This window comes from Tachysurus fulvidraco, chromosome 14 (genome assembly GCF_022655615.1).
Source record: "Tachysurus fulvidraco isolate hzauxx_2018 chromosome 14, HZAU_PFXX_2.0, whole genome shotgun sequence".
Lineage (NCBI taxonomy): Eukaryota > Metazoa > Chordata > Actinopteri > Siluriformes > Bagridae > Tachysurus > Tachysurus fulvidraco.
Window position 1 is genome coordinate 10067958 of NC_062531.1, and position 22758 is coordinate 10090715.

Sequence of the window (22758 nt, forward strand, 5' to 3'; positions counted from 1 at the left end):
TGGATCTGGCTTTGTTAACATAAGACATTGTCATGATAATGTAATGTATAAAAGCAATAGGCCTCTTTGTTCCAATAAAGGGACAACTTAATGCTACAGCATGCATAGGCATCCCAAACAATTGTGTGCTTACAGCTTTGTGGCAACCGAGACGATCCATGCATGGTTGATATTTGCATACCTTTGGTCATGTAGTGTATAAAGTCAACTCACCAACAAGAGTTCCCAAATAGTTCTTTCCTTTTTTTTTTTTAAACTAAACCAGGCAAAGTTTGCGATATTATGAACGGTAATTGTTCTTCTTGCCTAACTACAGCTAAACTGATTTAATGAAAACTTTTACTCTGCTTTCTAATTAAGAGTCTAAATGAACATTAATTAACATTACATTGTATGCAATTAATTTAAATAACCGGTAATTTTTCAAGGACATTAAGAATATTTGCCACCTTTAATTCTGATAAATGATCACCTACTCAAATATTCTGTCTACATGGATTCAGAGCCTATATCTCAAAAAGAAGCAGTGCAGCCCTCAAACACACAGCTGAGAGTCAAGCACACATCTCACTATTCTAATAAACAGCTCAAAAGAGAGGTTGAAAAGAGAGGTTTAATTGCATTTTGATTACATTATATTACTATGTTTTATTATTTTATTATAAGTTAGTTATTAAGTAATGACATCTAAAAAGAAAGAAAAGGTTTTCTAATTTTACAAAACCAGGTTACTGTAAAGGTTTCACTTGTGTCATGTGATTTCACTGGCCCTAGGGTTATTTAAATTGGAATTCCCTAATAAACCCATCATAAATCTATGCTTACCCAATTTAAAAATGCAATGTAAGGATAGATTAGACTCATGTTGAATAAATAGGCCAATATCAGTATGAACATTTTACATTTTTATTCAAATTGCTTTAGATACCTTCTTTTAATTTGGAATAATCCTTGAGTTCATTGAAATAGTCTTTCTAGCCCCCTGGTTCATCCTGATTCCAAATAACTAACATCAAACCTATGTCTTTCCCTAATTTTATACCAACCATAGACCTTTTTCTATACTGTATGGCAGCAAACTGAGACATGATTAGTTAGACAATACAGAAGCATATTGTGACATGTGACATGTTGTGTGTATACAGCATATCTGATGAGAAATTTCTTAGTAGTACAATACTTAGTAGAATGTGACTCTGGCATGGAGAAGGTGTGTTACATAAGCGATGTGCCTTGGGTCAGTTTGGCCATTTAGTTTGCACTATGTGTGGAATTGTGAGTACGTTCAAAACCATATGAACTTTGTTTTATTATGTTGACTGCAGAGGCTTCTGCTCCAGAAATCTGCTGGAAAGTTCACAAGGCCAGGGATATTGTGTTTAAAAATAGAGCAATGCAATGTAGAAAATGGGGAAATATTATCATTTCACAGCTGCATAAGGACAATTAGGCCATGATGTGCCTGGTTTACTGATGCAAGAAAAAGGGAGTAATGGTTTGAGACACAGGTAAAAAATGACAGCACAGTGGGGAGGTGAGATATATGTGTAATGTGTGTGTGTGTGTGTGTGTGTGTGTGTGTGTGTGTGTGTGTGTGTGTGTGTGTGTGTGTGTGTGTGTGTGTGTGTGTGTGTGTGCAAGAATCTGTAGATGGATGTGTTTTCTCATTTGCATTAGCTCTCTCCATCTTCTCGTCTACCATGTAAAATGCAAGTCATTTGTTTATGCTAGTTCTGACTGATTGCCTCACTTATTCCAAATGACTGGTCTGAAAAATACACGCTGCTCTTCATGGCACTGTTGACTGCTAACGTGAGCCATCCTCCCTCTGTCTGTGTCTGAGAGAATGAAAGTGGGAAACAAAGACTACAGGAGACTGTATTCACTTTGCAAATTAGACAATAAGAAATTCTAACATTTAATAAAAAATCTACATTTTAACTCAGATCTACTCATAAGATTACATTAAAAAAATAACTTTGTTCTTTTTTTAATGTTTAAAATCTTTAAGCAAGCATAAATAAAATGACTGCTCTCTGAAAATTTTCAATTTTTTTTTATTCATAACAAAATGTTGTCATGAAAATGTCAAACCTCACGCAGGGGAATAGTCTTTGTTTAGGTGTACTCAGTCGTGAATTGTTTTAATGGTTTTTCACACAAAACAGCAGAGAGAATGTTGCACGAAAGAACACAGTAGTTGGTATTGCCTATTTTTTGCAAAATATTGAATTCTTTTGTGATCAATGAAACAGAATCTATGGACAGATTTCTCCAGATCTGCGGCTTTGTCTGTTCCAGTGCCAATGCTACGTACTGTAATAATACTGTGGAAGCTAATAGGCAGTGTGTTAATAGTTTATAATGAATTTTAAAATTAATATGCTTTCTAATTGATATATAAAATGAAAGAAAATCAGAGTTATTACAATGAATTGCAAATTTAAAAAAGAAAATGCTGTGTGCATTGAATACCGTTCTCATATACAATAATCACCTTCCACTTTTAACAACACGTTTTTCTTTACGCACTCAGACACAAACCAGAAAGTAAACTATAATATAACAACTACGTTATAACGCATGCAATGACTTTAGAGCAAGTGAGTTTTAGTGAAAAGACAACACCAGAACCACAGGAAACATGCTGCTGGTATTTCCAAAAGAAAAGAAGAAACCAAATGAAAACAAATAGCTGACGTTACAACAAGCAATACCATAGCATTGTGTAGTGCAGTACACTGATGATAATAGCGGAGTTATTGTGTAGCCCAGTAACTGATTGTAAATTAAATCCCCTCTCTTCAGTGCCAAGGAAGCACTGAGTAATCGTGATTGGGAACTTGTTTGACATTTTGCTTCATTATTCTCGGACTCCTTGGAATCTTCTCTCATTTTTCTCCCAATTTTGATTCTTTCCTTTCCGAGTGTTACTTCCCTGGTGACCAGCAGCTGCAGCATTCAGACTGACAACAGAAACAAAATAATGGGTTTTCAAAGAACAATGTGATAATATTTGCAACAAAAAAGTTCGTTTTTAGTTATTATTAAATGTCACTTTCACGTGAGAGTATTTAAACTGCAGTTTTGACTAAAATGGTCTAGTCTGGACATTTTTATTTAAATTAATTGTGATTAAGAGCTGGAGGGACTTCAGTTATCATTAATCTATCATATCATTCATTAATCCTAAAGGTTTCTACGTTATAAATGCAGTAATCCACATGCAAAATACAAGAGGTTTGTTAATTGTTTATTTACATTCCCCTAGATTCTCAGTCATTAAAAGTACTCTCACCATTAATATAAAGAACTACACAAAACTGTCTATAAAATGGTAGAAGATCACTTCAGTTCCTTGGTTGGGGTAAAATAGGATTTGATATAAGCATCCTAATTAGTAGTTTGGTAAATCTTTACCTCTGCTAAACATAGTCCTCTACTAAAAATAAGCTGAAAAGACATTAAAACAATTTTTTGGTGGTTCCTAAAACAATATGTCCATGAGGATGTGTTCCAAAATTTTCTTCTGGAACAAACAACAGGTAAAACACAAAAGCATATCAGAAATGAACATTCTAGAAAATACAAACCTGCTTAATGGACCTGGACCTGTTAGTTTATTCTCATCAATCAGATTGTTTAGTTTGTAATAATCCAAAAAGGTCCGAGCCACATTTTTACCCAGCTTCATATCTGCATGTGCCTGTTAAGGTACCCAACTTCTGCAATGTCTTCACCGGCATAATAACACTGAGAATAGCTTCTCAACATGTATTATATAATTACCTTATTATTTTCTGACAACAAAAAACGAAGCTTAAACTCATTTACCATGCTCAGATATTGGCTGCAATCTTGAATGTTGCCACTGTCATGCAGTGGAGAAAATCTGTTTAGCTCTGACATTTAAAAGTGAAATCTCCTTAGGCTTAATTCTTTGTATGTTGAAAGACTACATAAATCTATCGCTTTGCCTCCGAAGGCCCTGACAATCTTACGATGCAGACTTCCTCTGCTCCTATAAATCTCTGCTTTGACGTGCTGCCATTAATTGAAATAAAAAAAATATATATAAACAAAAGCCCAATTTTCAGCCTTCCAGAACAAAAATAAATAGCTGGCTAATACCCAGCAGAGCAATGCACCGAGTAAAGAGCCAGAACTGCTCAGGCAGCGCTTGGCTGCTAGCGAGCGTAAATCAAGCGTGTTTCCGTAAGCCATGAGGGAAAAAAATGCAGTTATTCACAGCCAGGGCTTTATTTAAATTCATACAACTGCTACAACTACTCTGCAAGACTTCCTATATTCCGTCGCCACCATGACCACATTACAGAGCACATCCATTACCCAAAGCACTATATCATAATGTTGGAGGCCTTTTACGAGGCGGCTGCATGGATGCCAATCTATTGATGCTAAAAGGCAAGCAGAGAACCATTATGAGATAAAACAACAGAAAATCTCCCCATCTTTCTCTCTTTCTCTCGTGGTCAATGACATGGCAAAAAGGTGAAGCTCTTAAAAATTTTAGAGTAGATGAAAATTGAGTAGTGTGTATTTCTATTTCTATTATATCCAATAGGTTCACATTAAGGAAAGACTGCTGGCACCTGATTAAATATGATTTCTATTACTTACTATTTTTATAATCAAGCAGATGGGACTCAACTGACGTGTAACAAAATGTTACTTGCCAAATAAGAAATAACTGGGATGAAAAGTAGACTTAAAAAAAGAAGTAGATCATTTATTAAAATATGTAGCAGTCTATCTCCTGTCCGTGGTGTTTACTACTCTGAGAAGCTCTTCTGAGAACAGACAAAGATGATAAATTGAGATAAACATATATTGTTTCACCTTCACATGTCAGATGGTTGTTGATGTCCAGATATGACATGCCAGACTGCCAAAGTTATCTGATTAATACAAAACCTCTAAAAGAAAGAACAAGGTAAAACATCCTTTTAACTGCTTCTTCCTTATTTTATTTCTGCAAGCATATAAATTGTTCAGTCCAGCGTATACGGCTAAAACCTTATTATGCCATTATTGTTCTTGCTTTGCATTTGTCCATTTGTTTTACACCAAGCATCATAATATAATTATGTAGTGCCATTGACAATTGTTTTCCAGCCCATGTTTAAAAATCTGGACATGTATGGTGTGCATGTGGAATAGGCACACGCAACCTTGCACGACATCTCTCTTGCCAAATAGGAAAGTGAAGATTAAATGATATCACGTTCCTCTCTGATTTACTATGCAGCACTGTATTATTCATGATCATGAGGATTTCTAAACATAATATAACAATTTATCAGCTAAATAAAAAATGATGGAAAACAAGGTTGCTCATCCCCTTGATTACCAGAGAGAGCTTGGCATCTGTCTTTGATCTACACCATTTTGGCTCTGAGAGGCAGCCGTTTCTTCATCTTTCCCTTGCTCGCTGTAGCCCAGACAGCCACTGCGGTGTGTGGCATCATCCTGGGCTCCATCCTTCATCCAGTGGGCTGATGGGAATTCTCTCCAGGACTCAGATGCCTGTCTTCGTAGCCCATCTGTCCAGGAACACAACCTCTGCAGCCCTCCAAAAACAACAAGTGCTATTTTTGGGTGCCAGAAAAAAAAAGAAGGCCATGACATCACATGGTCTGGAATCTTGCCTGATGAACTTAGACATATATATAAACTCAGAATAAAAAAGAGACTCAAACTTTGTATCAGTTCTTGGTCTGGCTTTAGTTTTTTGCTGCCTGGGAACAGTATCAAAAAGCTACGCCAAAGCCTTCCCAAAATCTCCATTATCCTTGGCATTTTTTCACTGTGACCTCAGAAAAAGTTTTGTGTTTCCCCTTGATCAACAGAAACTCCAGCAATCTGTGTTTGTGTGTGTATGCCTGCTCTCAGTGGTGACAGAAATAGCCCAGGAGCCTGCCGTGTGCAGATGGCCTCTCAGCTTGTGATGTCACATCATGCACATCCGTACCAGGACTTGGGTGATGGACGGCCCAATGAGGAAGATAAGAAGACTTCATCAGCATCACAGCTGCAATCAAGACCCTCCTGAGCTCTGACTGGCTACTGGAAGTGGGCCAGTGGCAACCTGGGCCATGCCAATGGGGCAGCAGCAGTTGCGAAGTCACGAAGCTGTGTAAGTTTCCAAAATATTCACTGTCCCGGCAGGACACAAGGTGAGAGGTGTTGCATAATCACAGAACAGGATGGTTAGGCTTCTTGGCATGGGTCTAAAAATGTGCACAGTAGAGAGGAGGATTGTGCGTCATCGAGTAGCCCTGGGAATCACCTTTAACAAACAGGCCAGAGAAGGGCAAAGATCTTGTTTGTGACACGGAGGGAAAGATATGATGGATGACAAAAGGTAGCATGTGTTTATAACAAAAGGATAAAGATCTGCATTGTGAGCATGGGCTTCTATTCATAGAAGTTATCTAGAGAGATACGCCAAGGGGACCATGTCTTTAGTAATTCATTTATGCAGTTAAAAATACCTCGGGTTCTTCTCTATGTCACATGAATACAAATTAAAATGACACTGTTTTGAAAACAGCACAATGTGCTTTCTAGTATATTGTAATATAATCAAATTTCAGCTGCCAGTTCTTTTGACTGGATGGTTATTCTACGATGAAAGACAAATGCGCAGAATAGCAGTAAAGCTCCTGATGTCATTCATAATCAATAGGGTTCTTAAAATTATGTACACACTCTTCCTAAATCGATTTGGCATCTTTGTTGAAACTCAAGGATGCACCACCAGTGGGGCTGATGAGACGTGAGGGAGACATGGTTGGTAAATGATTTGTTTGCCGGGGTGTTTTTCTGCACCAACCTACCATACAAACAGACGGACAATGATGCCCCAATGACAAGGAACAAGACACCATGGTCTTTAACCGACCGTTGGCTAACAAGCAGACAAATTAAGGCAATCAGCACCATCAATACAGCAGAGTGACAGGCTTGTCACCAGGGTGTCACAAATAGCCAATTAACAATGCTAATTAAAACAGCAAACAGGAGGACACAAAGGGAGCCTGCATTGTCCCCCTGCAGCTCCTATTCACAGCCTGATGTGCCTCTCTAATGCAGGACAAATGAGTGCTCTTCAGCACCGAAGGTATTCATTTGGATGTGTTTGCATTTCATAACTAATATCATTGGCTAGATGTTTAGAGTTTGTCTGTTCACCTACATATTAATGGAAACCTATGTACATATCTGTTCACATGAACAGACACATTATTTTAGCTACAAAGAGTGGCCTGTTGTAGTGTTAATAGAGATGAGGTGGCTGCAGGGCTGCAGAGGTTGCACTCAGTGGCTGAGATGAGCACTCTGTGTAGCATCCAGTCTGGAAGTGAAGCTGCCAGGGCATGATTGGCTGCAGACCACAACACACAGACACTGCACAATCATGTCCATTTCATGCCATAAAGTTCTCAAAGGGCAGAAAACTGGCGTATCTGATGACCCTTTCACAAATAAAAAGCCTGAAAGCTAGAGGGGAGGGAGAGTGAGGGGAGAGAGACAGAAAGAGAAATGAGGACAAGAGAGAATCCCATCAGTTTTTCATGGACCATAAAGGCCATTAGAAGTTTGGAGAAGTTAACTCCTATAGTTAACTCCTAAACTGTGACAACAACAAATAGAATACTTTAAAGAATGGACTGTGCACAACTGCATGAAATCCATCATTTATATATTTATATGTGAGATGGGTCTTTGATTTGTTAGTCATGCTAACCATGCTCACTGTCATGAACAAGCATGTCTTGCATCATGTATTGAAACTCTGTGTTTGCAGGGTCTGAGTGCTCTTTAGAACGTGCCAGTCAGGTGTCATTGTCAGACTGATCCTTTAGCTTGCAGACAGCTGTCAGCATGTGGAGCAGCCAGACTGTCTTCTCCAAAAGCTGTGATTGATGTGGAAACCAGCAGGAACCACCAAGCTGTCTGCTTTCACACTCTGTTCGGCCTTTATCAATTTCTAAGTACGGCCTGTCCTCAGGACAGCAGTGCAACATTTAAGCAAGGTGACTTCGGAGCTGGCCATTTGACGTGGCTGATCGGTGCTTGCTTGAGCGGGACACTTATTTCCGAAGGCTAGAGATAACAGCTCTCTCAGTAGCCATCTGCAGCCTACAAGACAGTAGAAAATGTCATGATCGGTAAAGCAGTGAACCTCCTCTCCCTCCACACTGGCAGGACGAAGGAAAGAACCTATTAACTTGTCAGACCATAAAGGGCAACAGAGTCCATTTTGAATTACTAAGTTTTAAATAGGCTTTTCTGGAAAATGTTCACAGTAATGTGTTCTTAACTCTCAGCCATAAACACAGTACCACCTTTAACAAAATGCTAACCTATCTTTAATTCAACCTGCCTCTGGTGATGAAACTGTGCATCCTTAACTCTAGGACATGATGCAGAGAGTTGTTTCTATAGGAGTTAACTTTGCTGAAAAACAAGGCGAGGTATTAAAAAAAACTTACAGAGGAAACTCTCTCTATAATGTGCCCAGCTGAGTCTTGAATGAGCTCCCAGATTCTCTCAGCTATCACCTGTCTCTAAAGCACTAATGATGGTCTGGCATCACAGTTTGCCACCCACCTTTTCAAAATAAGTTTCAACAGCCCAACTCTGAAAAAAAAACCCATGATGCTTTGAAGCTTCCAAGGTATTATCTGTGACCAATTAAGCTGTTGTTTGGTGGGAGGCATGTGGAATATGACAGGAAATTGTATCCATTCCAGACGGCAAAAGCCTTGCTTACAATAAACCAGTCTCATGAAAAGAATGTGCCATTAAATTGATCTTTATAATTACAACCATGGCTGCTCCAAAGGTTTCATTAATCAGGCCTCATCACTCCAAAAGGTCATTCCAATCATACGGTCTCTGTTCTTTATCATTGTTCTGGGCCCGAGAGGACCTATAAGCACCAGTATCAATTGTTGAAGATGCTTCCTTGCCAGCAGGGACATTAGTAAGCCTATGATGCATAAGGGACATTTGACAAGCATAAGAATTCAAGTGCTAATGTGAAAAATGCAACATTAGTTTCACAGTATGAAACATTAAAGGTGCTGAAATACATCACACACTGCTTCTCCGTGTCCTTAACGTGTTCCATCTGCACCCTGAGATAAAACACGGTATATGGTATGGTATATTGTATGTACTGTATACATGCAATTTATATGTGATAAGCATGTATTAAGCTATGAGGTGTAAGTTCATATCGGTACAGGTAATTACACTGGTGTCACTGTCGCCTCCTCCCTTGTTTTTCCACTCTGAAGTCCTGCTTGTAAAAGGTTTTTGTTGGTGATTTGCACGCTACACAGACCTGCTTGCCAGCCCATAAGAAAGGCACGTCAGATTCTTCTGACCTCAATGACCCCAATCTTTGCACTACATACCATGCCAACTGCCCTCTGTCTAATTGTGGCTGCACTACAACCCATCTACTCGCACACACCTGCACACGCCCACACGAACTCATACTCTCTGGAGTCCTCGTGTCATTGGTTCAGCTTGTGTGTAACCTTCAGCAGGGGGTACCCCTTATTCATGCTCCACGCCACACCAGCCCTAAGGTATAATCACTGTTAAAAAGATGCACCATTAAGTGGTTATCATCCTGTGTTTGTTTGTGTACACAGCATTAATCTGCAAACACTAACATTAGCACCCCATTTCATTCTGCCCATGCTCATTCCACTGAGAGGCAAAGTCAGGATCAGTTTCAAGGAGAATGGCATCACGGGGTAAGTTATGACTCTTTCCAGCTCTCTGTAAATTGCCTCTTTTTTCCCAGGCATCTTCTCGCTGTCACGGGCAAAATAATCTACAATGCTGTTGAGTAATTCTACATGGATGGGTTTCTTATTACTGAATGCTATCCAACTAGGCCTTGGAGTTGACAGTTCAGTGGAGCAGTGGACAGGCAGCAGGGGGAAAATGGTGAGAAAGGGGAAAAGTTACAGCATCAGTCAGAGGCTTTACGGCCCCTTCTGATATGAACAGCGGATAAATAAAGAAAGAATTGCAAGAGCGGGCAGCAAATGGGAGACGGCTGGCAGATGGGTGCGTGACAGAGTGATACAAGCAAGAGACATTTTTAGAGATAGAGAGGAAGAGACACAGACATACACTTTAATACGTATATACAGTGTAGCCTTTTCCCAGCACTAGAGGGCACTTAGGTTACACACATAGTTCCTGACTTAATACCATAAAGGTTTTCATCTCTGAACTCAAGTCCTTCTTTCACCTTGTAATTCAGCTACACAATAAGTCTGAACACAGTTTCATAACATTACCAGTATGCCAAAAGATTCAGCAAATGATATAATCTTCGAAATAAATGCTATACCAATGTCCTCTAAAAGGTCATGAAAATTCAGTCTTTCATATTTAGTAGCTGATTAATCCTGATCAGGTTCATGGTGAAGTTAAAGCCTCTACTGTAAGACAGGAGTGCACTCTAGATGGGATGCCCATCCATGTCATGGGATGCCTGGGCATCATGGACTTATTCATACCTTAGAATCTCAAATCCTGCTACCATATTGAGGGAAAGTGGAACATGGAGGAATGTACAAAGAAACAGAGGAAAATAATCACAAAACTTCACACAGAAATTAAACCAGAGCTTAGAATTGAATCAGTGACCTTGACACTGTGAGATGGCAAAACTACTGACCACTCCAAGGTCAGGAACAAAAGAACTGCATTAATTATATTTCCACAGATTGTACATAGTTTGTGTTTGACTAGGATTTTTAGAGCAATCTAGTATATTCATGTTATTTTTTTTTAAAATTAAGAAATCAATGGACATTATTCCTGTTAAATGCAAGGGCCAGAAAAGAAAATTTCAATAGACTGACATTATCACCCAGGCCTTTACTATTGAGCGCTGCAGGCATGTGTTCTGTTGCCCTGCACACAGATGACTGAGAGATAATTTCAAAAAGGGAGTCAGAGACATGGTCTTTGGCTTTTGTCTACAAAGCGTCGCCCTGCATCAGCTCTTGGAAATCACTGTCCTTTTGTCACACGTGGTCACACGTGATCCTGGGGCATGCAGGAAAGCATTGTGGCTAAAGTATATAGTGGCTACATTTGCAGCAGAGCTCTTGGTTAGAGATGGGATTTTGTTTGCAGCAGTCAGCGGATACAGCAGGATATAGTGTAGGTGCTTTGATTATTTGCTTGACTGCACTAAATCAGCCCACAAAACAGTGAAGCAAGTTGGTCTGAGTTCAGGAACTAAATTCCAAGGGAAATAATCTGCCTCCCAACACAAACTCTTCAACTGAACCATGCAGGACACACTGAGCCTCTGAGCCTAATAAAACCTGCATCTCCATGAAACCATAAAGAGGTTATGTGCATCTATAGAAACCTAAAAATTGATCAGGGATGATTCTAACTCAAATTGTCCACACTGTCAAGACTCAGATGCCTGTAGACATATAAGCCTGTCCTACATCACTGTCTCAGTTGAATATTCCATCCTTGTATCAATCTACAGGTTTTATCTGAGGAAGATGGGAGAGAGAGAGAGAGAGAGAGAGAGAGAGAGAGAGAGTAGAGAGAGAGAGAATAGAAACAGACAGTAATATAGACACACATGGAAGGATACAGCTGTCCTCTGTGTATGGGATTGGTGTGGTGCTGCCTGCAGTCAGAAAGCTGTAGAAGGACACCTCCAGAGTGTAGCAGTAAGAAGTGTCATCTAGGAGACCTCCAAGAAAGCGCCGTCCTGTCCCTGCTTTAACCACGTCACGGTTAAATGATGTACTAGACTGCAATGAAACACACAGATGGAAGTATTTTCATGCTTCAACAGAATGACCATAGATAACTGGACAAAATAATCATTACACACATTCAAATATTTACTTTTCCTCTAACATCTTTCAGGATGTAATAACATTTTCTCTCAACACCTATGCGGCAACCTTAAAAACATAGAGATAATATTAAAAAGAAAATACTATATATATATATACGTATATATAAATATATATATATATATATATATATATATATATATATATATATATATATATATATATATATATATACAATTTATTTATTTGTTTGTTTATTTGTTTATTTATTTTAAGAGGCAGTGATAGCTCTTGTACTTAAAGCTTTGGGTTGTTGATCGGAAAATCGGGGTTCAAGCCCCAGCACTGCCAAGCTGCCACTCTTGGCCCCTGAGCTAAACCCTCAAACCTGTCTGCTCCAGGGGTGCTGTATCATTGCTGAACCAGCACACTGACCCCAATCTCCGAAGCTGGGACATGCAAAGAATTTCACTGTGATGCTTATTTTAGTCTACATATATGAACAGTACTGTGGTCTAAACTGAGGTCCACATGCACAGAGTTAATAACATAAAGGAGCTTGAAATGTTATGCTCAAAGGAGTAGCAAAAGACCCAGCTGCAAATGTCTTTAACATTGTAAGACAATCAAGGGAAGCTTTGGCAAACATTAAATGATTCATTGCGAATATTTCCCTGCACCTACTTGTCACGACTCTCTACACTAAGATTTATAAATAAACCTTTTATTTATGCAAATGTGTTTTCATGTTTCTTAATCTTTCAGTGTACTACAGCTGCTCCTTGCATTCAACTCAACAAAAGCAAAACAATTTATTAATAAACTATGTTATAAAGAACTTAGTAACTCCTATAAATAAATTCTGTGCATGATTATTTGGGAGGAATTTATAGCAGATGGAACTATCTACACGAACCATCATTTTCAGTCATTATTTGCACCTTGGCTCCTGAGTCACGACAGGAGACTGCATCAGATTTCCTTAAAGCTGCATCTAGTTTAACTTTGTTTGCTGTGTTGTGAGTCAAGTTCTGGCCACTTGCCATTCCTTAATCCCTTGTGCACTTTTTCGTGACTTCTAAAATGTCGAATGATGATTTTGCTCTCAGTGGGTATGTACAGATAAAACTCAGATAAAACTTGAGCCAGTTTTCTATCCTACTGTTGCCGAGTGTAAACTCCATAGAAAAGCACACAATCACACATTCTATACAGCATAAAATTTTGTCAAGTGTGATTCAGTGTAAATAAAGACTGTAGGTATGTAGAAGTAGAATTACGAAGTAGAAGAATCCCAGTACGGTGTGTTGTCATGGAAGAAATGATCATTGGTAGTAGTAAATTATTGATAGAAAAACAAAGTCTCATCTTCTCCATAGCTAAAGTAATATTTGGAATAACTATGGTGTGTGTGCATTAGTACGCTTTAATAATTTATGCTACATTTTTTTTTCCTTGATATGAATCCTTGAGTGGGGATCATGCAGCTTTTCTCTGCTAGCAACTTTCACTATGTGCTTAGTCTGCACATTGCAGGACTTTCTGCAGCTTTCCTTGGCTCAGTGCTAATGACTGGTAAGCGTTTGCTGTGGGCAGTGTAGGTGACTGATCTGGTGTCAGTGGCTAGCTGCGGCAAAGACGTAGCCCTCTCTTGAGGCACAGCTTCATCATCATGCAGCCTGACCTGGGTGCTGAATAGGCAGAGCGACATGGCAAGGGTCCAGAAACTGCACTGCATTCGGTCTCACCTGCGTATTACCTTTATAAGAGTATAGTACATTCGAGTACATTTTCAAGTGCACTAAATGTAAAATATCCCAGCATACTGATTTGTTTTTTTTTTCTATTTTTATTTATATTACTAGCACACAAATTCTACTAGTTTTATACGTAAGAACTAAATAAGGATAAAATGTTCACAAATCAAAAGTTCGTCTTGAATTTACTCTGAAGAATACTTGAAGGACATTGTTATCACTCTAGCTGTGTACTTACTGATAACAGTAAGTAATACTAATTAATAGATTGATGACTTCTTTTCAATGTCAATGACTTAAAAGTAAACTTTAAGTAAACATTAAGTTAAATTGTAAACTTTAGAATTTTAAACCTAGCTAATTTTACAATCATTTAACATATTTAGACTTTATTATAAAATGTATGGGGGGGGGGGGGGGGGGTTTGAAGCCAAGCAACAATTCCCAATAACCAGACCATGATAACTATTCACTGATCACCAGTGTTCCCAACAACAAACTGCTGACCACTACTATTCCCAATGACCAATCACTGATCACCAGTGTTCCCATCAACCAGTCCCTGATCATCATTTACCCAACAACTTATCACTGACCACTCCTTTTCTAAATGACTAATCACTGATCAACATACATTCCCTTGTGATGCCATCTGCTAACTTATAGCAACTTCCTGAGCATGCATTGCTCCTTTCCTTGGTAAAAATTTGGCAGCACTGGTTCTGCCCCATCACATGAAGGCTAACAATCTGGAAGTGAAGGTGCTTCTTCTGAGACATGTGATGCTGCCAGGGAAACACATGCTTGCTCTCCTTTTGCCAGGATTCTGACTCGTTATCTCCCGACCACAAGCTGTGTAATTTACTGCTGCACCACTCAAGCTCACAAAATGGTTTAAAAAATGATTTGTCCTGACTTTTGTTCACAGGAGTCACGCCAGGTCACCTTAATTAATAAGGCATTTTTTTTGCAAGACAAAAAAAAAATCTATTAATTCAAATTCATGTAAAAAGGGTCTGGAAATTAAAAAAAAATCTTTTCTAAATATGTTACAGTATTAATAGTGATATAATTCAAAATAGGTAAATAGATTTGTATATGTATATTCAGGAATAAGTTAAGGATATTATCACTAAAAAGTCTTTTAGGTAAATGAACAGGTGACTTGTGTGTAAAATTGTGTAATTCAAGTCCGGTATGAAGTAGTATATTTAAAGTAACCTTTATTACACTTGACATTTAATGACTTGAAGTATAGATTATACAATAGGCTAAGCGTTTAGACTATGGAAATGACAGCGCTGCCAATGTTAACATGCTAATATGGTACATTTTTCACTGTTTTGCCACCATTAACAAATTCTCCTAGTTTTGAACTTTGAAACATTTGCAGTTATATTTAAACCTTTAGGTTTTCTTGCTTTATGATGGAGAAAGCTGCAAATGGTTATTAAACGGAGACTGCTGTATGTTGTAGAGTAATCAGAGTTTCCTGGTGATGCATTGTATTTATGAAAATTAGAAAGTGTTCTTTCGTGGTGTGACTGTAACACAAAGGCAGAGAAAAACTTCAATTCCCATACAACAAGAAAGAAAGAGTTTTTCAGAGATGTAACAAAGAAGTAGAGCATTGAAAATAAAATTAGCACAACTCTTGCAAGGAGCAAAATTACAGCTATGACAGGTTTTGAACTGTACAATCTATCAAACAGTGACAGATCAAAGACAGTGCTGTAGCAATGTGTCCAAGATGTAAAGAGATCAGGGCTGATTATTTTCCTATGACTGGAGGACTCTCTCTCTCTCTCTCTCTCTCTCTCTCTCTCTCTCTCTCTCTCTCTCTCTCTCTCTCTCTCTCTCTCTCTCTTTCTCATATATCCCTATTTTGTCATACAAAACCACATATTCTCTCTCCTGCTCGCTCACATACTCGCTCACCTATACAGTAGAAACCAATGTTGCTCACCTTTTCATGTCAGCATTTAGATCATATCTTATATAGTGTGACATTTGTGTGTGTATCATGGACTGAAATGAGAGAGTGTGTGTGTGTGTGTGTGTGTGTGTGTGTGTGTGTGTGTGTGTGTGTGTGTGTGTGTGTGTGTGTGTGTGTGTGTGTGTGTGTGTGTGTGTGTGTGTGTTCCAGAGCGCGCTTTGTATATGGCTGAGAGAAGAGAAGAACTGCTGAATGGCTGACTGAACAGTAAAGGTTATTGCTCTGGCTATACACTCCTGGCACAGCTGCGAAATGTCACACTGTGTGAGCTCTGAAGGTCATTGATGCAGGTCGGAGAAATTCAACACTGACAAAAGACAGTGAACTACAAATACAGCATTAAGCTGAAGGAAAGCTTAAAAGTTAGTGTGCTCTGCAGCATAGAAACACCCCATATTAAGTAAATATGAATAACTTATTAATAAATCACACACACTTGCAAGATACTCACAATGTGTGGAAAACATCTCTGACATGGTTTTCAACACTGGCAACAATTTAATTCAACATAATTGTATACCATTTGGTACCTACTCAACATTTGACCATAATTAGTGAAATAAAATGTATTTTATATCTTAAGGTTCCACAAAAGCACATACACATACTGTATGCCTGAGAATACACCCTCATCAGTATGCTGATCCTAATGTGTCTGAAAGATTGTCCGTGGAGAAATGGCTAAAGACGTGTCCGCGCTCTTATAGACATCTCATCAGCACTATTGAGTCTGTTTATCAGCTCACTGTGCAGAACTGAAAAGGTTAGAGGAAAAACATGAAAAACGAGATAATTTATGGAGAGTGTTGCACTTTAAAAATGTTAAATAAGGATAGGATGAAGAGAAATAAATGGATTCATCTGGAAATGTGGAGAGAGCAGATATGTTTCATGGGAAACATTTGCTAATAATCGGCATGATTTATTATAAACAAATCACACATTTCTATTCACCAGAAGAAATACATAAAAGTTGAGTCAAATCATATATTATAGGCAAACCTAATTTGTGTAACACATCCTACAAAACATCCTTACTTAACTTTTGCCTTGTTGTTTTTGTCAAAAGTAACAAATGACTTTATTTATTATTATTGAAATGGATTGTTGTTAAATGTTATTTATGGTCATAATAGTCGTAGCAATGTGTTGAGTGTGATGCAGACTCACAAGAGAAAAGTCAGGCGCGTTGTGGCACAGTAGGCGGGGGAAGACGGCCTGTCTCTGCACGCGTTCCTCCTCCTCAAACACGTTGCCATACATGAAGCCATTCATCATGGTGGAGTGAGCATGTACATCGATGTAGAACTCCAGACTCACTTTCTGTAGAACACACATGTACAGAGATAAAAGCACTGATGCAATATATATATATATATATATATATATATATATATATATTTATATATATATATATATATATATATATATATATATATTTTTTTTTTTATATTATTATTATTGTTGTTGTTGTTGTTATTATTATTATTATTATTTTAGAGAGAAAATGAGAGAAAGAAAACAAGTGGAAAGTAGGGGTAAATTGTAGATAAATTGTTATTTGTATAGTATATGGTTTGCTGTGATTGTCCATATAAAAATTGTGCTTGTGTCGCATTTCGTGCATACGACATTCTGTACTGAGTGCAGGTGAACATAGGAGGGAGAGTAATGTGCTCTTATGAGAAACTTGAGGAAAAGTGATATACAGTACATCGATGAAGGACAAAGTAACGACAACAGCAAATGAAAAAAAGGCAAAATCATGTTTACAAACACGGCTGCACAGCAGGGTTATATTAGGTTGATTGCCAGCTAACAGCATGCATCAGATATAAAAGAGGTCTGGCATTTGAAGCAGCTATGAGGCAACATGAGGCAACTGACAAAGTTCCTACAGAGTTCCAAAGACACCAGATAGTGGGTGCTGGATTTGCAGGTGCATCGGTAAAAAAAACGTTTTTAGTTAAAGATGTCTCAAAAGTCATTGCAGTGTATGTTAAACATGTCAATGTTTAATGTCAATGACTCTTAGTACTTATTGCTTTGTGACGTCTAAGTGTTTGTTAACCAAACAGAACAGTCGGAAAATAACTACAGAATTGAATGAGCATGTTTATATTCCACCATCAACAAATAATGCACATGTTGGTTTGTTATGTGAAAAAGTTTATATCAAAGGCCAGTGTGAGAAAATTCGGTATATAGCGCACAAACCTGGACACTAGCTCAATGGGAAAAGTTCTCAGATGAATCATCATTCGCCATGTTTCTTATATGTAGATGGATTTATGATGGGACAAACCCTGCAGATACTTTCCACCCACAGTGTCTGCTGGCAATTGTTAAGTACAGTGGGGAATCTGTAATGGTATGGGCAGTCATATCATATTGTGGAAATCAATGACAGACAGTTTTGCGTGGTTGTATAACAACCATTAGTATAGCCAACAAATATGAAGTAACATTACAGGACTGTTTGCCCCCTACTGTGCAAACACTCTTTTCTGTTGATGTTCACATATTCCTAAAGGATAGTTCTCTCATACATTCTACTATATACTATATACCGTATATATATGAAGCACCAACTTTCTTTCCTTCTAGAAGTTTGTTCATTCAGAGTTACACAACAGCATTTTATGAAGGATTTAAAGCTATCCTGAAAACAAAGGGTGGCTCTACTCTAGGTTCTCTCTGTTTTTTTGTCCACCCCCATAACATTTCTGGAAAAAAGTAATACTTTTTCCTACACCATCAGAAGCACTTTGCTTGTACAGCCATATGAAGGACTTTGTAAAAAAAAAAAAAAAGTCCTTTTTTGGAAATTGTTAACACTGCAATCTATTACTGATACCTAAAACTTTCATTGGATATACAGTATATCATCATTGGTCACTTAAATAAGAACATGTACACATCCTATCAGTCAATGATGTAACAGCAGCTACAATAAAGAAAAATCAGATACATTTGAAGAGTGAAAAGAAAAGAAAATATGATCCCAGTTTACAGACAGACAGAGAGAGAGAGAGAGAGAGAGAGAGAGAGAGAGAGAGAGAGAGAGAGAGAGAGAGAGAGAGAGAGAGAGAGAGAGAACCATGGCATGTTTGCCGGTGCAGACGGGTTGGTTTGAGTTTTTCAGAAACTGCTGATCTCCTTGGATTATTGTGCTCAATTTCTGTAGAGTTCACATAAAATGGTTTAAAAAGATGAACTAGTGATAAAAAAAAAGTCTGTATGTTGATTTAATTCAAAAATATTTTTAATGTCTAGTATTTTATATATATATATATATATATATATATATATATATATATATATATATATATATATATATATATATATATATATATATATATAGATTAGGTTCCATCACACAATACTAAGCAGACATGCTTTATGTTATAAAGGAGCAGCAACCACTCTCCTGCTGGTCATTTCATACACTGTGTTTAATAACCACTGCATGGTTGAGAGATATTCATTTATGTTCCTTACTCAGCGAGCAAACCTAACGCCCCGATATCTGCACTCAGGGCCACCACTCCGGCTTCAATCATAAAACGAATGATTAATTCGCTCTGCAGCAAGGGACGATAATAACCGTTAGCAACTGGAGAGAAAAAAATCCCAGAGCACATATACAATAGTCCAGTAAGTGAGGAATCGTTGGCTGTCACTTGAAAGAGAATATTTACAGACAGACAGACAGAGAGAGAGAGAGAGAGAGAGAGAGAGAGAGAGAGAGAGAGAGAGAGAGAGAGATGTGAAAGTGTGTAAACTTCTATAAGCAGAGAAGAAAAGACCAAAAAAGAATTATGCAAGTATGATGGCAGTGTGTTTATCAGAGAAACAGCTTTTATCCATGAAAAGAGCAAAAAGAGTTGTGCTAGTGGGGTGCTACTGAAATAAGGAGAGGAAAACCCTTCAGATGCGCCTCCACGACACCCACGCACCATTCACACACATCACCATACAGCCGAGCAGAGAGAGGAACTGCAGTGCAGGAACCTACTGCTGTGCATACAGCTCATCAGCTCCAACATGGCCGCCAAGTCATTAAGCTTCTGCTTGGAGAGAAGATGAGAAAGACGCCGTGTGAGTTTTCTGTAGAGACGCACCATCACACTAGTGAGTGGGATGTTTTGAGGGCTAACATTTCACAAGCTACCCCTAAGACGGTATTTTAGGATTGATTTATTTTTACAAAAAGTGATTAAAAGTGATTTATATTTCCACTTTTACACACAATATACAAGAGGTCTGTTTTTCCCCCCTTGACCTCTCTACCTCTTTACTCACCTTCCTATATCTCTTGCTGTCTCTCTGTTTCTCTCTCTCTCTTTCTCTCTCTTCCTCTCTCCCTGTACAGTACAGCTATGCCAAGCCTCCCTCGTCTCATTAAACATTCCAAAGCTCACCTCAACTCCCGGGGGTCGTCAGGCAGAGCAAGCAAGCGAGTGAGTGAGAGGGAAACAGAAGGAGAACAAGTAGGTGAATTAGAGAAAAAGAGAAAGAGAAAGAGAGAGCGGGAGGGAAAACTCAGGCGGCACTTGGTGCTTGAAATTCCGCTCACAGCCAAAGCAATTTCCTGGCGAGCGCAGGGCTGTCAGGCCTCTGATGGCAGGCAGTGAAATATTGTGGCTGGGATAGGGGCGGCAGCCTGCATGCCAGCCTGATGGATGGAGCCCGCAAGGAAGAGAGAGAAACAACACACAGAGAAAAAAGAGGAGGATAGAACTAGAGGAAGAGAGATCTAGGAATAGAGAGATAAGGAGAGAGAGAGACGGAGAGAGAGAGAGAAACAGAAACAGAATGGCAAATCCAGGCACCATTAGGGAAGCATCATCAGCTCCTTGAAGGGGTTCCCAGGGTCCAATAGAGGTGAAAGGCATTCTAATTGCCCATTCGCCCTGTATCACAAGCCAAGAGACAGGCTGAGAATTTTCTTAAGCACACACACACACACACACACACACACACACACACACACACACACACACACACACACACACTCACACACTCACACACATACACACATACACACATACACACCACACACACACACACACACACACACACACACACACACACACACACACACACACACACACACACACACACACACACACACACACACACACACACACACACACACACACACACACACACACACACAATTTCTCATTTTGAGAGAAGGAGTTTACGTCTCAGGCTGTGTAATGGGACTGTATGCATGAGGTGCTAATTGACCAAAACAGTTCGTTTGGCCGATTGGGTCCATTAACAAAATAAGATTGGAAATCTTAATGCCACTGCTTCATCATTTCCAAGCTGTTTCAAAGTTTTTTTTCCTTACTTCTATATTGACCTTAATCATCGCATGATAAAATAAGAAACTGCTCTCAGATCAGCACTTCATGCTCCTATAGCTTAAACCTCCTACCTGAAAATAGCAGCATTCTGTGCACCAGTACTCACTTCAAGGACAACTGCAGAAACACACAGGCAACATTTACCTCGCTTCCAATGACAACAAAAATCCTGCCAATCACGGAGCCCTAATGTGCTGTCAATCAAAGCCGGACAATACTCCACCGGTCTAACAGTGATGGATCGTTCAATTAACATGCGTCTCTGGCCTCTAGATTTATTCATTTGAATTTGCAATTAGCCAATTAAAGGCAATTAGGAAATTAGGAATATGAAAACAGCAGATGATTTGACCGCTGAAGCATTGCATACTCAAACATGACTCAGAAATAGAACGTACTGTCCATCATATTCTGGGTGAGGCAGAGTGCAGGAAAGATGCAGGCTGGATGTGAATGCACTTGTGGAAGAGTTAAAGTAAGGTCAAAGGACTTATGCTGAGGAGTACCTGGCTCAAACATAATAATTATCCTGGGCCTTTAAGACCCATAAACAACATGCTGCTCTGTAATGGGGAAAACAATGGTGCTGATTTAAGCAGGATTAAGAGCTGGTGTATTTAACCACAAAGCACTTAGCATCAGCAAAACCTATAATAAAAGGGTGAAGAAAAGTCTGGCCCTGTTAAAAGATTGACCTCTGTGATCTCTGTGGTTTTTAAGGAATATGCAAAACTAATGTGGAAAAGGAACTGTAAAAAAAAAGGTCAGACTATAAAGATTTAAATCTCACTGGAGATTGTGGGTGGACACTTAGTATTGATCTAGTCATAACTTTCTTGAATTGTACCTTATTTTAAATGTGTTTTTCTATGAATTGAGGCTTAGACTTAGATTAAAAAAGCTATATTGAAAGTACAACAATAATATAGTTTAAGGCAAAACCATTATTATTATTTCTGAGTTTTCCTCCTACAATATGTATGTCTTTTCCATGATGTTACATTACTTATATACTTTATATTAAATGTCAGATGAAACTGTACATGCTTTGTAAATGTGACAGAGGAGAGCACAGGTTGGTCTATAACTAAAAAGGTAGCCACAGCTAATAAAGTAAACCCAGGTCCAATCCAGGAGTGCATTCAGTAATTTCAGTACATACTTCAATAAAGACTTTGGACTTTGGAATCAATCTGGATATAACACGCACTTAAGGGTAATTTGACTAGAACATGTAGGTGTGTGGGTGCGTGAGAGTAAAAGAAGAGTAAACAGCAGAGAATTAAGAGAATGATGATAAAGAGATACACCGTGCTCCTTCACTCAGCTCTGCAGGCTAATGGATGGAGCTGTTTAGCCCTTTTTAAGACAGAGATGACTCGTAATCAAGCTGAACGGGCACTTTGACAGTGCCGAGCCACCACGTTATGCGGTTAGTGCATCCTGAGCAGCTACATCTGTTGGCTGCTAATGACTCTGAGGCTGAGCACAAAAACCACACAAACAAAGCCATTCTTCAGCGAGTCCATTTCCCCCACCACAGCCGATCAGATTTTGACAGACTTGGCCTAAAGCTACGCCATCGGCCTCACTACTTCACTCTGCCATTCCCATAGGCAGAGAGACAGAAAGAGAGAAAGAGAGATGTATACCTTCCTTATGGGAGCACTTTAGAAGGAAGGGCCAGATAGTGCTGACACAAACTGGAGGTTAGCAATGACAGGCACAAATTGCTC

General features: G+C 38.8%; 1 protein-coding gene across 1 annotated transcript in view; it reads right to left on the bottom strand.

Moving 5' to 3' along the window:
- Positions 1-2037: 2037 nt before the first annotated feature.
- The window catches only part of agbl4 (AGBL carboxypeptidase 4), a 276090-nt gene continuing 255369 nt past the window's right edge, over positions 2038-22758 (bottom strand). Inside the window, exons 10-13 of the mRNA XM_027166429.2 lie at positions 16815-16967; positions 11681-11843; positions 3594-3696; positions 2038-2966 (exon numbers count right to left, since the gene is read on the bottom strand). Of these exons, the coding sequence (XP_027022230.1) occupies positions 2864-2966; positions 3594-3696; positions 11681-11843; positions 16815-16967 (522 nt within the window). The 3' untranslated portion in view covers positions 2038-2863. The remainder of the gene's footprint in view (positions 2967-3593; positions 3697-11680; positions 11844-16814; positions 16968-22758) is intronic.